This window comes from Acartia tonsa, chromosome 6 (assembly GCF_053477335.1).
Source record: "Acartia tonsa isolate MP-2025a chromosome 6, ASM5347733v1, whole genome shotgun sequence".
In the NCBI taxonomy this organism is placed as follows: Eukaryota; Metazoa; Arthropoda; class Copepoda; order Calanoida; family Acartiidae; genus Acartia; species Acartia tonsa.
In genome coordinates, this window is record NC_137265.1 from 27306366 (window position 1) to 27325524 (window position 19159).

General features: G+C 29.8%; 1 protein-coding gene across 1 annotated transcript in view; it reads left to right on the forward strand.

The window, feature by feature from the left end:
• The window catches only part of LOC145322255 (ras-related protein Rab-23-like), an 89343-nt gene extending 72636 nt beyond the window's left edge, over positions 1-16707 (forward strand). The window contains exons 5-9 of the mRNA XM_080164127.1: positions 5621-5721; positions 6152-6233; positions 10592-10700; positions 11114-11210; positions 14799-16707. Of these exons, the coding sequence (XP_080020253.1) occupies positions 5621-5721; positions 6152-6233; positions 10592-10700; positions 11114-11210; positions 14799-14883 (474 nt within the window). The 3' untranslated portion in view covers positions 14884-16707. The remainder of the gene's footprint in view (positions 1-5620; positions 5722-6151; positions 6234-10591; positions 10701-11113; positions 11211-14798) is intronic.
• The last annotated feature ends 2452 nt before the right edge of the window (positions 16708-19159 follow it).

Consider the following 19159-nt stretch of genomic DNA (forward strand, 5'->3'; position numbering starts at 1 on the left):
AGTTGTATACAGAGTAGCTGCGATTATGAAAATTGCATCATTTCGGCCATAAATCTGCAATGAAAATTACTATTTAGTTTAGCATAATGTTATGGAATAAACCAGTAGGAGATTCATTAATACTGAGCCTGCTCACAGATTCTAGACAGGGAAATATAATCTGAAGAAAAATAAATTGCTCCACTATGCATTGATACTGCTTATGTTCAACACATAAAATATTTTTTTTGTAATTGAACTGAAATTTTGGATTTTGTTAAAACAAAATAGTTTTATACATAAATAAACTTTCCAAGTAACTCATAGCCATCTATTTGCAAATGCAAATAAGATTAAAATCATTTAGTTTAAGGTATAATCAATTAAGAATCAAATTCTATTATATGAAGTAGTAATCTTTTAATTTTTTTTAACCCTTTCTTTTTAATCCTTTTATTGAAAATTAGGGAGTAATCAATAAGAAAGAAGATGTTTAAAAAAAACTAAAAGCAGAAATTTATATCGTTGTGATATATGATACTTTTTCAGACTGGTATACCACAGTCTTTCATAAAAAAATATATCTATTACTCTAACTCTAAAAATTTAACTAATAGAATAATTTTTTTGCTTGCTTACCATTTTTAGAATACATAAAACAGTAGCGTTTTAAAAGCCTTCTTTCAGACATTTAATAAATTCAATAAAAGTATTTGTTAGATCCTAAGTTCTTTTTGTTTCGCAAAAAAATTATTGAAAAAATGATTTTGTAGATGTAATTAATTTCCTTCCATTTCAAAATAAGTAAACCTAACATTATTTTATTCAATTAAATGATTTTACAATTAGTTAAGATACCTATAGCCACTTTTAATTTATGATAAATCATACAAAAAAAACATGGGGGGGGGGTGGAGAAAGGGGAAAGGGGATAATTAGAAAAAATCCTTTATTTTGAAAATAACAATCAATGCACCCCTCCCCTTTATCATCGCGTACTTTTTAATTTCACTTCTTAGATTAGGTAAGGTTAGGTAAGAATAAGTAAAATCATTAGTAATTACAATCCAGATTCTCGCAAGTGTTACTCACAAAAAAATAAAATTTGAACCTATTAGAGGAGGGCTACATTCTATAAAGCTGATTTTGAAGGATAATATCTGTAATTTATTACGATCTAATTTTCTTTGATAGATTTATTTCTACACTTCCGTTCTTAGTTCCCTGTCACAATATTATATTGTTTTTATCAGGGATCTAAAGGATAAGAAAATGGGCGATAAATTAATGTACCCAAATATGATATATAAAATTTCTCCTTCTATAGATTAAGAGTAGTGGTTGAAACGTTTGAACGCTCAACTCAGTTAACCAACCAATCTAAATTCACTAAAGGTCCCCAAAGTTGTTAAGCCAATAAATGAGAAAACTTTCTTATAAAACTTGTAATAAACAGCCAAATGTCTCCCACTCTCTCTGATTTTGATGAAGCGCAGCTACTCTTTAGTATATCATTATGATGATAAAATTGCATAAACCATGTGAAGAAAATCTAGTGTTGAGAAAATCTTCATATTATAAACTAAATCTTAGAGGAGTGGACATTGGACTGTAAATTATCATGGCTCCAAAGTTTTATAGACATTCTCGATCTTCAGATGCTTTTATATAATTTTGATTTGTTGAATCAAACCCAATTTAAAACTAGTTATTTAAAGGTTTCTTCATAAAACACAAATTTATAATAGTTTAAGTTTAAGTGTAAAAAATAAGGTGCCTGTTCTCAATATCGTTCAAGAGAGGTCATTAAGTTGATGCCATTACCCCCCCCCCCCCCCCCAACGACCCAACAAAAAGATATTGTAAAAATAAATAATATTTATTTCATCCCTTCTCTTGTAAATGTCTCATCCTAAAGAAACAACTAATAAACTAGAAGTAAGATATTTTGTTTGAGAAAAAGTATTCAACTATATTTTTAACTTTACTATTTAGATAAATTATTGGATTACTCTAATCTGACCAGGTCAGTGGTCAGTATAATAAAGTATTTAAGAACTACTGATTAAATTATTTCAAATTGTATTCAATTAAAAAAAAACCGTTTATATACAAAGGGGCCCACGGTTTTTCTATACCATTTTATAAATTCAAGACCATCGAAAATATAGTTTAAATTGGCCATATAAAAAACTGAAGCTACTTTTAGAAAATTTGGATGGGCTCTTATATTAATTATTAAAAGCCTAATTTCCTTTTCTTAGTATAGTTGACTAAGTAATTTTGATAAATATTTTTGTTAGTATCATATTTTAAGGCATTAAGATACATTGTAAATTAATTTCATGTAAAAAGTTAAGCACATTGCCATTGTAGTGTTTTATTCTTATTTTATGGTCTGGTTTCTTTACTTTAACACCCAGAAATTCGTGGATTCGCTTTAATACACTCTAGTCCATGTAGGCCAGACAAACAAAATTATATTCCAGGAATTAAATGTAAATAAAAACGCAAAATCTTGATCATTTAACATTGTGGTCAAATTTGGGGAGAGTTTACTTAGGTAATTTTGCAATTAATTCTTCAAAATTAGTGGTTTTCATAATGTAAATAAAGGATTAGAACAGATTATTTTCAAAAGTAGCGAAAAAAACCTAAAACTTAGAGCATGAATTAACAAAATTACACCAGGGATAAGGGATAGGAAACCTGGCCATTAATTAGGTCCCGGCCTAGATTCTGAAGGGATATAGCAACTATTACAAATTACTATCAAACTGGCGGACGCTCCCAAGTAGCTATAGCTCTAAACCAATAAGAATCGGCCTGTTTTTAACAACCAATCACCAATTGGCGAAAATTTTAGAAGCAGACAATTCTGGGAAAAATAATGATTTCGTCTGCTACTAAAAAATAAATATAAATGGTGTTAGATCACATTAGCTTAATTATTAAATCTGCTTAGAGTTAAACATTAAAAAAGGGCCATATAGAAAAAACAAAAATAACGGGATTATTTTTTGGAAAGGAGGTAGCTACGAATTTTCATTTGGTAGTTTATAAATTAGATGTTGTATTTTGAATTTTAAAAATTTAATACGGAATTGATACAACACTTTAACCCTAATATATGTACAATACACAATACAACACAGTACAAATATATCACTACATAATATCACTACAAAGAATACTTGATAGAATGTTACCCAAGTGCATATTAATTTATTTATTTTGAATTTTAATTAGCAATGAAATTTTCAAATAAAATTTTTACTCATTAATAAAAATGCAAATAATACAAACTAAAACCTGTCTGAGGGAAACCCAACGATAGCTTTCTGACAGTTCAAATTACCAAAGTAAAAGATAAAAAAAATTTGGGAGAGAAAAAACTTCATTTTAACAAAAGCCATTAATATATAGGTTTATAAAAAGTTATGTTTTTTACTTTAAACTAGCTACCTGAATTTGATTCTATACTTTATCTACACACACACACACAGCTTTTTTATTAGCGTTTTATACGAAGCACTGCGCCATCCCAAAACTTGTTTATTAGGCTAGAAATAGGCCTAGGCTTGAAATAGGCCTGAAATAATATTTTCCTACGTTTCCCATCCCTTATCCCTGAATTACACCAAATACGTTTTTTGCCTGTTGTACTTTTGTCAAAAATGAAAATAAATCTATCCGCTGTGTGAAATAATACGAACCATAAGTTGTAAAGAAACAAATAATATTTCCGTAATCTATATGTATATTTTGCCACTTAAAAATTATGTAATATACAATAAGCAACTGTTAAAATACAGTTTTAATATGCTTTAATATGCATGTGCGAATTTAAACTAAATTCTTTTTAAAACATAATTCTCTGAATAATCAATTCATCATTAAGTTGAAAAAATGGTTTAATTTTTTTTACATTATTATTATTATTTCACGTAGAAAGGGAGCACAGCCAATCAATAACTAAAATATTGATCGATGTTGTATTATATTCATATTAGAGTCATAGTTTTTCTTGGCTTATGGTTATTTTTTGATTGAGGATAAATTAGCCATAGTTTCTTTGTGTTTGGACCTAAGTCGTCATTGAGTAGGGTGAAACACTTTTGTATAGCCACTAGGGTCAGCTCATGTTCAATATTCAATTTTTGACTGAGCCACGACGTCCCCATTGGGTAGTTCGTAATATTACAAAGTGAAGAAATAAAATTTCACTCAAATTGATCTTCTTTCTTCTATTGTGAATTACTATTAAGCGCTGTCTATAGCAGAATGTCATTAATTAGAACATAAAGAGAAGATAAGTTTATCCTCCTTTACCTCTATTTATGGTTATATCTATTCTTGTTATTTTGATTAATGAAAAATAAATATAAAATTGATGGAGTACACGGAACTTAGCCTGGACAGTATTACTAGGGATTTGGAGCTCAAACTAAAATGAATAAAACCGTTTTGGGTCCTCTGAATTTTGTGGTATATCATTTATAAAAGTACCTTTAAAAAGATTTACAAGAGATTGCCATTATTCTTTTTTATTTTTTGGTGATCTAACCTTTCTGAGTTTTTTTACCTAAATTTTCTTATAGCGTGTTGTTTGTGATTAGTCATATGACAGCAAAGACAGACAAATTAATCACATGTATATAGATCAAATCCGTTTCTTCCAATTGTAGATTAATACAGATTTGTAGATGTATGTTATTAATTTTAGCATTTGGTCGCTTAAAAAAAACCGCTCAAAAATCCCAGCGGCTCCACGTTACTGATCCCAACTCAGCTGTGCTCTGCATGGAAGGCCCGTTGGCAAAAAATTAACAAATTTTTTTTTGCAACAGCTACCGGCAAATTATATAATTGCATAATCGATTCTTTTAAACCTGCATTTTATACACAGAAAAAAATTAATATTTATTTATTGTTCCGTTGCTTTATCATTATGGTTAATATATTGTTTAGTAAACATAATATTTTTTATCAACGCAGCTACTCTTCAACATACTCGTTCCGTTTGCCCATTACACCGAGCAAGAAATTTTACGAAATTGATAACTAAACCTTTTTTAGAATTTCAAGAATTCTAGAAATCATTACTAGAAAATTATGTACAAGATATAAAACATTGCGGCTGCGTCTGTGAAGCTTCCCTAAAGTAAAGAAATATAGAAATATTAACGGACAAACAAAAAAACCTTTCTACTTTATATAATTGTATATTTGTATTACTTCAAGTTTCTTTCCCTATCTATGAATAGAATTTTCCTTGTTTTGAATTTTTTTCATCATTTTAATGCATTATAATAAACTGTAATTCATTTTTTATTTGTGGTTTTAATGTACTGGTTTTATTTCAAAGCTTCAAAATTTTTCATGTTTTTAAAGTTTGTCTTTGGTCGTCATAAAACATCTTGACTTAGAATCTTACAAAAAGAAACAGGTTATAAACCGTAAAGAAAAACCATGCTACGCAATAAAAAATGTGCAAGCTTTTGTGTTAGGCTGTAAAGAAAAAAAGCTAATGTCTATTGAATTATTGTTTAAATACTATCATTTTTTGTCCCATGATGATTTTTATATTTTTTATGCAGTTGTTTTTAAATCTGTGTGTTTAATTTTATATTATTTTCAGGTTCGACGATGGAAGAAAAAGATAGAGGACGAATGTGGAAATATTCCAATGGTGCTGGTTCAAAATAAGATGGATCTACTCTATAACTCTGCTGTGGATAGGTACATGCTTGTTCAAATTTGTTGTTCTGGTAAAGATTTTCTATACTTAGTTCCCGTACGTCAAGATAAAGAGGTATATTATATTTATATGTATGAATATAGGGATGACAACATCAAGAAAGCGAAGCTATAAGATCAGAGGGTTGGATAAACGAGCGTTAACGAGAGTGTCAGTACTTAAAATGTAGAATATTAATTTGAAAGTCTAAACAAAGTTGTTTATAGATTTGTTGCAAATTTTCTTCAATACAAGACATTGTTTAAGGAAATACTTTCAAAGAACTAAAATTAAAATAAATTAAAATTCAATACTATGAAAACACATCAATAAAAAAATTAATTTTATCGACTCTTATGGATGGACTTATTGACGTATCCTAAATAAAGCGTCCCTTCGCAACTTATAATAACGTTCCAAATTTTATTTTAGTTTTGAGGTTGACCGACTAGCAAAGGTTCTTGGAATGAGGCTAATTAAAACATCTGTCAAAGAAAACTTGAATGTAGCAAAGGTAACATTTTTTTAATAGCGGAGCTATTCTACAATTAGGGTCGGTCCGTCCGGAACGGTTAGCTTTTTTCGTTAATTTAAACATGTTAAAATTGTCCTATTGATTTCAAACTTTACAAGATGATTTATATAACAATTAGGTACGAGTTAGTAATCGTTGAAACTCTATAAGCGTTACCAGAAAGTCTGAAAGTCCATTTATATCATGCTAATTTTTGTATGATATTTTTGTATGATATAATTATCCTATTCATATGATTTATGGAAAACTGATTCTTATTACAACAAGGCAAATTGTTATAAGCGAAGCATCTCTATAATCAATTCCTGAAAATGTAAGTATGTCCTTAAACAACATCCTGTATTTAAACAGTTTTGCAACCAATATACTTACAATTTTGTGTAGACTTATAAATTTATATTTATCCTACTCAGTTCGTGTGTCCTACTGTTTCAGAGCTTCACTTTTATGGATATTGTCACCCTTGTTTTTCGATAATATCAAGAACACCATTACAATGATGGAAACAGTAAAGTTCAGCAGTAAGAGAACGTACTAATGGAGAGACATCGTTTTTTTTTGTATAGATTGTGGGTATACTGGAAGGTACAATGGCTCAAAAGGGGATTTTTCTGATTTCTCTGAGAGGGAGTGGCGCTTAAGCATGACCATTTTTCTTAAATATATATATCCTTGCAGGGATGAGAGGGACAATGACGGTTATTCCCCCTTCCTCTTTAATGTTACAAACTACAAAAGTCATAATTCACAAGGATATCGAAAAGTTTCAGACTATTTTTTTATTTTCCTATCCCTGAATCCTTGGTATCCTTGATTCAAATTCAAGAATTTTTTCAAAGCATAAATATTCAACAGAGTTAGGACATTACATCAAAACTACAAAGTCAACATTAGCCAATTAAAATTATGATTTTTTATTGAATTGTTGTTGATTTTGCTTCTTTATGGGAAAGTGTTTAAACTGGAAAAAATGTATTGACCGGTAAAATGGGTTATCTTAAATTAATTATTAGTAACAATAACTCAATGAGAACTTAAAACAATCACTAAGTAACCAACTACTTTTAAAACTTTAAATTTGTGATTTGCTAATTTTCTGAAATCTAAGATAAATAACTGGATCATGGTAACAGCCGTATTAAATGTTAAATAATAGGCTAATGATAATTTTAAGCAAACCTAGAGAAACACCTGAAATTTTCAGTATGAGTTTTATGAATGCTTGGCTAGGATGATTAATTAGTTACGGAGAGGAGAGGTCAGATTCTTAATATCATACACTTTATACAATAAACAATATTAATTAGTATGTCTACAACATTTTAACCATGACCCCAGCCCCCCCCCCCTCTAACCCACCATTAAAGTTAGTTTTGAAAGGTGTGGCTCTGTTTTCATATTCATAATAGGATATATTTACAATAGTTTCATTTTTACCAACAACTTTTCAATATACAAATTCATTATTGTCATTAAATCATTGAAAGGCTATACTTGATTTTTCAATATGGCTGAGGACCGGTTCTCTTCAAGCAGAGATTAATCGGGTTCGAAGCCATACTGGACATTATTTTGTGATACTTTTAGCCTCAACAATTGAAAATCTATAGAAATTTTGATATTTTAAAAATCGGTGTTTTGGTGTCTGCTTGGGTATGACTGACAGACAAACGCACCTTTAGGAGAACGCTGTTTCAGAGGTTTTAAGGCCACATAATGAGGAGAAATATAAAATGCATTAAAAAAAGATTTCTCCTTCGGTCAAATGAAAAACTCCACAGGGTCAATGCTATAAAAATAAATTATTATTGTCCAATTGAATTCACCAATTGAATATAAATTGCAAATATTATAGAGAAATCAAAATGAAGGTGTATGTACCTTGCATTTAAACACATCCGTAAACACTCACACACACATACAAATATTACATTTATACAATAGAAACGCACCAGCGCACTGTAAAAAATAGTCGAAGTTTGTTAAAATTGTTACTAAAAACTAATATGTGTACTAGTGTAGCTTTAAAATTTCGTTTTTTTTTTAAATATTGGGAATGAAATGGATAAATATGAATTCACGTTCAAAATGTCATTAATGTTTTAAAGACTATGAATTGTTATACATATGTTATTGTAATACAATATGATACATGATTTTTTAGTATGGCTCAGAACCGGTTCTATTCTAGCGGATATAAACTGGTTTCGTAGTCATATTTGAAAATTGGTTCTTACAACAGCATGTATGATATGGAGATAATTTTTCAACAAAGGGCACTTTTATCCAATGTCATTAAGGTATCAAAGAACAAACAAAACGTTTGAATAAGTTAATGAAAGATTGTTTATCAAATTAAAAAAATTACTTTTACGAGTGCAAACTGTATAAGACGGAAAAAGGAACCAACAAAATTCGCAAATAATATTAAAAATCCAGGGCAAATTATTTGAAAGATGGCACTGTAAGTAGCATGTTAAACTTTGTGGCTTCTATTATATCAACACAAGATCTCAGTTAATATGAGAATGGTTGCTAGCGGTAATGTCGAAGTTAATTGCCTTTTCAATTACAATGTTATGTTAATAATATGTCATCCATGACTAATATTTTTAAATGTGAGAAACCTTTAAGAAAGTATGTCAAGACAACTATTAAGATTAACAGGGTGTTTTAATGGTAGTTAGAGGGCAAATATGTTAAACAAATTAATGAGAAAATTGTTTTTCATTTGATTCATATGTTGTTGTGTTTCCTATCATAGACAATTAGGTACATGAATATATTTCTATGTTTTGTTTCCAATCATAGGTAGTAAGGTACATGAATGTACATATGAAGTTAAAGTTTGTATTACTTTTTAGTAGATTAGTTGACAGTTATTTTATCATTATGAACATTATCAATTAAAAGTAATGACCTTCCAATACACCATTCTCTATTTATGTATGTGACTATCTAGATTCAAGGATGCTCCACAGAACATTATAATGATTCCAATAATCGTGAGTGCTAATTTCTACGTCGTGATAGGGGCTCTAATTTTTATTAACAGTCAAGCTTCTCTACAGATTAATTTGTCTGCTGTAAATCTATTAATGGATTCTCGAAAATAAATTTCTTAATGCATTTTTTTCTGAAGTGTATTTTAAATTGACATAAGTACCCTATTATATAAAACTAAAAGATACAAGCTATGGATGGAAATATCTACCTACAGCAATGCGATGCCTATTTAGCGCATAGGTGTTCCTTCTCTAACATAGGTATGCAAATCAATCTTATAGGTCAACCTTACTCAGTTGATAGGCATACAAACATCAAATTTGTTACCTTTAAATGATATAGAATCATTAATGGTTGGTATTCAAGTTACTCAATTTTGTTTTGGTTTTAACATGTTGTAAAATATGATCATATACGATATATTTTTTTCACCGCAGTTCAGAACTGGTTTCTATCCATTGGAAATTAATAAGATTCGTAGACATGTTAGAAATAAGATTTTTCCTGGCAGCCATTTCACTCCTCTTACAAAATTGTTTTGATTGTTCATGGAGGGTGGGTAAATTGTACTGTTTATTATTCTGGCATCCATTGAATTATAAACACGAACCAAACTTTCCACAAAAAGTTTAATTTACAGTTGGGGCAATGTTGTTTATATTTTGTATATTAATTTCTCGTCCATTGTCTTATCCCTTAAGAACCCTGGATTCTCTCCTTCAACGAAGATTAAATGAATTAAGAATCAGTGAAACGTAAAACAGGGCTGAAAAAGATTTCTTGCATTAAATTATAGGACATTCTTTCTTCTTCAGTTTTTGCATATTTTATTTGAACAAATTACCTCAATTTACTTAAATTTTATAATTAGAAAGAACAGGAAAATGTAATACAGTAAAAATATAAAAATCTGTTGACATTTATAAGCGACTATAAACTAAAATAATGTTTACATCCAAAGGCACTCTTCTTTGTCAAAAGTAAATAAAATAACCTAGAAAGTATCTTTCTAAGATTGTATAAAGAAGATTTAAATTATAAGAAAGGATATTTTTTAATTTGTTAAAATGGACAGTGTAGGTTTTAACATATCTCTAAACTGCAGCCGTTTTCCAAGAATATTTAGCAGCAGCAAAAAGGAAACCGCCCTGCAAATCTATTCAAAAGCTGAACAATATTAAAGCTGTAGCTGGCTGCCATTAAAGTCTATTAGGTTTCCAAAACAAACTAAAAAAACACCACTGCCAAAATGTTGACGACAAAAACCACGGCTATTTTAAAATATGTAGCTTTTTAAAAATCTGATCTACAAGACGTACTTTTATATTTAGGTGTTCCAATATCTTGCAGAGTCACACCTGAACCTGACAAGAAAACAAACAGAAGAATATTCCCTCATACAGATTGGAGTCACAGGTCTTACCAGCATTTCACAGTCAGGTATATCTACATTAATATAAGAATGTATTGATTCGTTAGTACTGGTATTTTTATGTACTTATATAAAAACAAGAAAAATTGTTAGACTATCACGAAAATGGATAAAGGATAGGTATACGTAGATATAATGACACGAAAAAAATTGTTGTTAATTTAGCCCACTAATATGGACCTTATTTATTGGTCAGTTCGTTCAGCCTGTAGAAAGGGAGCTAATAGGGGGGTGGTTGGGGTGTATTGTTATTTTTGCCAGCTGCGAGCATCGCTCAATCAGAGTAAATTAAAATCTGGTACAACATCCAAATATTCACAAATTTAAAAAAAAATTAAATGAGGCCTACGACAACCACTTTTATAAATAGGAAATATTTCAAGTATTTCACTTTGAATGTTTGGACTTTTTACAATTTTAGATTTTTTGTCCAAATATGAGAGAAGCTGGGAACTAGAGAGAAAGCGGAGAAGAAAGAAAGAAAAGAGAGATGAACTTTTACACCTCTGTGATACCAGGTTAAGTTACTTTTACACCTCTGTGATACCAGGTTAAGTTACTTTTACACCTCTTTGATACCAGGTTAAGTTACTTTCACACCTCTGTGATACCAGGTTAAGTTACTTTTACACCTCTGTGATACCAGGTTAAGTTACTTTTACACCTCTTTGATACCAGGTTAAGTTACTTTCACACCTCTGTGATACCAGGTTAAGTTACTTTTACACCTCTGTGATACCAGGTTAAGTTACTTTTACACCTCTGTGATACCAGGTTAAGTTACTTTTACACCTCTTTGATACCAGGTTAAGTTACTTTCACACCTCTGTGATACCAGGTTAAGTTACTTTTACACCTCTGTGATACCAGGTTAAGTTACTTTTAAATTTACATCTCTTTTTAGAAACGAATGGTCTGTTGATTTAGGCATATTATAATTGTCCCATATAAAACTTTAGATGATGATTCCTGTAACAGCTAGACACGATTTAAAAGGCGTAGCAACTTTATAATCGTTACCAGAAAGTCCAAACGTCAATTTAAATCAAGCTGTTTTTTAGCGTTTGTTAACATTTTTGTATGATATAATTAACCTATTTTTACTATTTTTTTAACAATTATTCATTGTACAACAAATTACAATATTTGAAGCGAAATATCTCTACAATCAAGTCCTTAAGAATATAAGTATCTCCTTAAACAAACACTGTATTTACGCAACTTTGCAAGTTTACAGCAATTTTTGTTTATACCTTTAAATTACCATAATTCAAGTGTTTATGTTCTCTTGTTTTACCTTTTGATTTTAGAGCTTCGCTTTTATAGATGTTGTCATCCTTGATTTAGGATTGTTCTACATTTGATTAAAAGACATCTAAGATTAGTTATTAGATATTTGTATTAATGATTTTTTCACATGATATGTAAATGACTGTAAGTATCTGTAGATTTGTTGTATTTTAAAGCCTTGCATTGATGAATGCGGCCATCATTGTTTAATAATTAAAATGGTATTAATTACTTATGAAATAATAAGAACTATTGTAATTATATTGATTTATATTGTTTTAATATTAATTCTATTGTCCTCAAAAGTGTTAAATCTTATCATTCCGGTGTTTTATCACATCTGCAGATCAATTATTTTGAATAATATTGTAACATTTGCAAAGGGTTGCAAATCTACAAAAAAAATTTTTTTCAATAAAATAGAAAAGTTTAAAATAAACAGGAATATAGTGTTTCAGATTTTAAAAAATTGAACTTGTGTCGAGATAAAGCATTACTATGAAAATATATCAAGGATGAATAAATCCATTACAGCAAAGCTCCCGGATTATATAAGGCAACTGTAAATTTTCAAATGTGTAAGCTCTCTTTGCTCAAATCAAAAACTTAAACCTGTCAATACTGTCATTTAGCTTATTGGAAAGAAGAACAGTTTTGAAATATACTTTTTATCCTTTTTACAAACGCACGTCTAGGCTCACGGACAAAGTAACTAATAGAGTAGCATAACTTATAAAAACAGTCATATTGAAGGCCCGTGTCAAATATTTTTCATTATTATTAGTGGACACAAAATTTTTAAAATTAATGGATAATTTGCGTTATTTTGCAATCTGTTTCAACACTTCCGTACGCTATACTATATCATACAACAAGGATGACAGCATCCATAAACACGAACCTCAACAAACGAACTTTGAACACATATGCAGACTGTGCTTACTTTCAAAAAGAACATTATTTCCAAATTGCGACATCCATTATGCCATTCTTCATAGGAATCCCCATATCAAATATCAAAATTTTGGTAATATGACAACTAGATCACGTAAAAGTTTGCCTCAAAACATCTTAAAAGTAATATTTAGAAATGCCTTAATTATGAAGTAGCTCCACTAATGAATAATAAAATTTACTATTGTCTTACGGAACGACTCTAGTTATATAGAAGCTGGTGAGCTCAGAAATCAGACATTATTATGTTACAATATATCATTAATAAAAATATCTCTGCTTTTTATATTGAATTATATTGCGTTATCAAACGCGAAGCTTTCCTATGTAAGTGGGTACGTGAATTCTGTTTTTGGTAACAGAATTAAAAACAAAGTTTCTCTACAACGAAAAGATTATTCAATTCGTAGGGGGAAAAAGTGCCTCAAAAATCAGCGATGTGACATCATAAAAATGAGGGAGATGAGAGGAGAAGTGGGAAAGAAAATATATAAAAAAGAGATGGATAATCCCTTATTTTTATGACGTCACATGGCTAATTTTTTGACGCTTTGTCCCCCTACTTCAATTCAAATACCAAAAATATATCACAAAGTATTACACATATTATTAGCTGGTTATCATTTAAGAGCTTCGCTCTTTTGGATGTTGTTTCCTTGTTTCAAATAGAACTATGTCACGTCGAAACAAAAAAACTTTTATTACATTTATAAATACATTTGGCTGCTATCTTTTCTTTGGGGGTTTTATTTCCAGGGGCGATTTATCTTGGGGTCGAAGGTCCACAGTATTTTGAAAATACTTCGTTATCGTAATTTTTAAATGATAATTAGCCATGCAATAGCATAGCTATTTGTTCAAGATAGCACAATACTAGTTAATATTGACATCAGAAGAGAGCAAACATGCTTTAAAAAATTTGTACTACATATCTTAATAAATATGTAAAATCAATATTTTGGGTTAACATAAAATATGAGAGCAATAAAGAGATTGTGATGTGAGATGTGATATTTGTGTTGAAAGTGCGCGGGAAGTAATTTATATAATCACATGGATTTGGACAGTAAATTGCAGTTTTAGCAGCAGCCTTCACATCGAAAGATACATTTAGCCACAGCCGCAAATTTGTTTTTACCTGCGTAGCTGCAACGGATCTAAAACAAATTCTGTATTTTGACTGTTGAACTTATTTAAAGGCAGATAGTAGGATTATAAGATTTACTGACAATTATGGAGGCAATAATTAAAGGAAAGTTCGGATCTACTGCAGTTCACGGTAAAATATTGCTGGTAACGAATATTGCTATAAATTTATGAATTTTAAAGGCTGCTAGCTGCAAAACGGCTGAATGTACAGATCATGCTTGCACATTGTTTAAAGCGGCATAAGAAGGCCTTCAAATAATCTGGAATAGCTATAAATCAAAAATGCATAATTATCTCGCAGTGCACAGAAATGCGCGAAAAAGACCAATTTTACGCGGTTTTTCTTCAGTGAAGCTTTCCCTGTGCATCATTGGATCTTGGCTATTCCAGATTATTTGTAGGCCTTCTTATGCCGCCTAAAATGGTGTGCGGGTATGATCTGTACGTTCAGCCGTTTGGCCGCTAGCAGCCTTTAAAATTCATAAATTTATAGCAATATTCGTTACCAGCAATATTTTACCGTGAACTGCAGTAGATCCGAAAGTTCTTGTAGAACAAACTAACAAGCGAAAAAATCTAAAATAATATTTAAGGGGCAGATGTTTTGACCCCTAACGACAGCTGAAATTACTTATAAGTTTCGTGATTTTTTACTAATTACTTTTTTGTTGGTAAGCTGAGATTAAATTAAAGTTTCATTCTTTTATTTTCAGGGCATTTTTCCTGTCCCCATATAGAACCAAGACGTCCCCTCCTCCGAACAAACCAAACTTTGCCAACATATGTAAAATATTGTGAGCTATTTCAGTAAATGTATTATTTTTGTATAAAAATATTAAGTATTATATATGATTTTATATGTTAGATACCACCCTGGGTAAGAATAGTTAAAAATTTGTAAATTTGAACTGCTACTGTAAAACGAGGGTATGTTCGTCTCGTCACTCACACTACCTTAAAATTAGGTTTATCTTTGCATTTATTTTAATAATCCCATTTTAAAACACACAGTATTTCTTGGCTGTCAGACTACTTCTTTTCTGTTTAATAAAAGTGTTTTTGTAATACTGGCCTTGCTGATTTATTTATGACGACATTGTCCTTGTTTGATTAGATATACAATAAACATTTCAAAAAGCTTCTGTCTTATTTCCAAAACAAAGAAAATTATTCTTTACCCAATATTATTTTTTTGTACTTAAGAACTAATTCTGTCATATAACAATAAAAAAGAACAAAGTAAAATGTATTTTTAAACACAATTGTATTTTTATTGTTGCTGAGAAATGTTTGTGGCTCATTCAATTTGATCCCCGGCGCCCTTTTTTGTTTTACATTTGGGGTTTTTCAAATTGGCCCATTTGTGGTGGCACTTGGGCACACACACTGGGTTACAAAGCACAGCAAGATTAAGGTAAGGTTATGCTGAAAAAACATTTTTGGAAGAATTTAATACTTTTTTCTTATCTTCCGTCAAATAATTTAAACTTTTTTAATTATTAGAAAATGAAGATGCAAAGAAATTCTTATTTTGTGTAAACAAATTTAATTTTTGTACTTAACAGTAACAAAACATATTTTAAAATCTACCCAAAAGTGTTTTTCTTAGCGTTTAACTCGTCTTCAACTTTTGTTTTGTAACACAGTGTGGATAGTTGGTTGATTAGGGCTACCCCCATTCCTTCCCTCAATCCTAACCTTCCCTTTAGATCAGGCAACATTATAAGTTATTTGTATTATTGATTGAGAAAAATATGTGGTTTTTTGTAAGTTTTGGATAAGTGATTTTTTAGACAGTACAATTTTTTTGTTTCTTTAAGATTATTATTTAGTTTCTATTTATGTAAACATGACTTTTTCATTTTATAAAATTGTTTTAAAATTAATTACAATAATATTTCAAATGTATTTAAAAAAATAATATGTGCAAATATACATACGTAAGTAAACTAGTCATTTTGACAGTAGTTCCTACCATGTTTAAATGTACCCCTCTTAATTGGCAAAATTTTAGGATCTTTTCCGAAATAGGATATTGAGCCTTGGCTATTTTATATTATTTATAGGTCATATTATGTAGGTTATAATGATGTAACAACGTAGTTTGTACGTTTAGCATTTAGCCATCGGCACCTTTAAAGGTTTCTGACAAAAATAGTTTTTGAGTCTTGATCCCAATTTCATTTGTTTCTTTTGGTAGTGTCATATTTTATGTCTTTCATATAAATTCTTCAAAAATCTGATTTGATAATGTTTCAATGTGGGGGACAGATTAAGCTGATGGGAAACTGTATAAAAGTAAAATTAACAATGAACTTATTATCTTAAATTCGTGCATATTGTTTCATTTTAATTTAGACATGAAATAGATATTAAAGTTGATATTTAACTGTATAAGATAAGGTCGCTTATGTTTTATTAAGTTATTTTATACTTCCTTAATTATTATTTTTTCTTTTTACATGTACATTGAGAATAAAATCCAACTTTATATTGCCCGGTTGCTAAATAGAAATGTAGAATTTTTATTATCTTGTGATATATGTAAAACTATGTTAAAGTACATTTATTAAATTCTATGTTATTTTTAAATAATCTTATTGAAATACATGTTTCCAAATATTTTTATTTTTCTATATGTTTTTTGATTTTCTTACATAAAATTGGTACGATGTTTGTGTCACAAAAGATCTCGAAAACGTCTAAAACACTTAAAATGTTCTTCTTTTTAGGGAAGCATAATATTGATAATTTCCTGTATTGGAATATAAGGGCATGCCTACAATTTATGAGGAGGAGTGTAAAGCAACCTAAATTTTAATGCTTTGCGAGGAAAAATGCCCCCCCCCCCCTGGAGTTTTGAATTCCATCCTTTAGACAGTTTTCCTAATTAGGGAAAAAGTCTTCTTTCAAAGAATGAAATGGTTAAGGAGGTGGAGGGCTACCTTCTAAGTATACGCATTTGTTAGGTTATCTTTAAAATTGGGGAGGAATTCATCACCCAAGAAAGCAAACATCTCCTAGATACTAGAGGCGCTATCAACAGAATTAACACTTTGATACAAAAGGCATTTTCATTCATTACAAAAACTAAATAATTACACAATGCTTTCCAAACTTTTAAATCTTTTTTTATAATGAGATTTTTAGGGCTCTATTTAAGATAGACAACAAAAATACCAATGAGCTTTTAATATGCAATTTACTTAGTCCGTCGGCCTGTCGTTCATGCTTAAAAACAAAGATACTTAATTTCCTGAAGGTTTATTCTCTCTGTCTGTCTGTTTGTTCATCTTTGTTTTTAAGTGCTTCGCTAGTTGTCAACCTTGTTTTTAACTTTTTATGTTTTTCTCAATTTTTAAAAGCGAAGCTTTTCTATAATTAGGGTCGGTCCGTCCGTACGTCCGCCGGTCCGTCACGGATAGCTTTTTTCGTTAATTTAGACATGTTAGAATTGTCCTATCGATTTCAAATTTTGTATGGTGATTCCTTTAGTAGTTAGGTACAATTTAGAAAGCGTAGCAACTCTATAATCATTACCAAAATGTCCGTACGTCCATTTTAAACATGTTTATTTTTTTACTTTTTAAAATAGCTTTTTACGTTAATTTAGGCATGTTAGAATTGTCCTATCGATTTCAAATTTTGCATGGTGATTCCTGTAATAGTTAGGTACGAGTTAGAAAGCAACTCTATAATCAACTCTATAATCATTACCAGAATGTCCGTACGTCCATTTTAAACATGTTGATTTTTTTTTACATTTTTAACAACAAATTTATATGTGACCTAATTATCCGATTGGTCTGATTTTTGGTATACTGATTCCTGGGACAACAAAGTACAATATTATAAGCGAAGCAACTCTATAATCAAGTCCTAAAAATGTAAGTAAGTCCATAATCATTATCCTGTATCAAGCAGTTTTTCAACAAATTTACTTACAATTTTGCTTTGACTCTTATACATTCGCATTCTGATTATTCAGTTCTGACATTATACAAGTGTCCGTTTGTCCTACCGTTTCAGAGCTTCGCTTTTATGGATGTTGTCATCCTTGTTTTTCTAGAAATATTCAAATTAATTCAATCATAAAATTAAAAAAGTGTATTGACATGTTTAACTTTTTAGCCTAGTCAATTGAAATAACCTAAGGATCTAAATATGTATATAAATCGCTATCTTAAGTATAATTGCATGTGGGAGTTAATTGTTTCAGACGTATCATTAATTTGAAAGAAAAGCTGAAAGGAGAAATTACTAAAGACAATGAAAGATAGCCTTTAATTAGGTAAATATGTATATACAGTGGCGTACACTACACGGGTTTTTGGCAAGGAGGAGTTTTAAAATTTTGACCCCCTCTACCTTAAGTCAATGTTGTAGTGGGGTGTATTATACTTGCTATAAATTTTGTCAAATTGGTGGTGACACCCCCCTTCGCAATATGTAATTTTTTTTAAATCAGATGTTTGAAAACGATCAAAATATTAGAATTTAGCAAAGTTTATCATAATTTCATAATTTTCTTTTGTAGCGCAGTTACAATAAAATGATATTACGTCAATCCATTTCTTTAAAAGTTAAATTTTTAAAAAATCTCTTAATTAAAAAGCTGTTTGTCTGAGCAAAAACAATATTTTATTTCAGACTCTCTAATCAATGTGACGCTAGTTATGACTAATCAATCCACATTCAAGATAAAACAACACACAATTTCACATTTTTAATAGGCTAACAACAATGTTTAAAAGGGACCATGAATTACAATATATCGACAATATTAGACATAACATAAAATATTTGACGTTTTAAGAACAATTTTAAGCCCTTCTCAGCATCTAGAGGCTCTGTATTCAAAGAAGTAAGAAGATTGTAGAAAAAAAGTATATACCATACCAAAGCATAAATTTAAAAAACAATTCTGAGCTTTCCAGAAAATAAAAACACAATCAGTTCAGTTGTTATGGAAATCTTAAGCTTCGGAATATTAAAACTTACTACTTTGTAATATTACAAGCGGCTAATTTTGGGGGAATTTTTTTTTTTTTTTTTTTGGGGGGGGGGGTTGGTG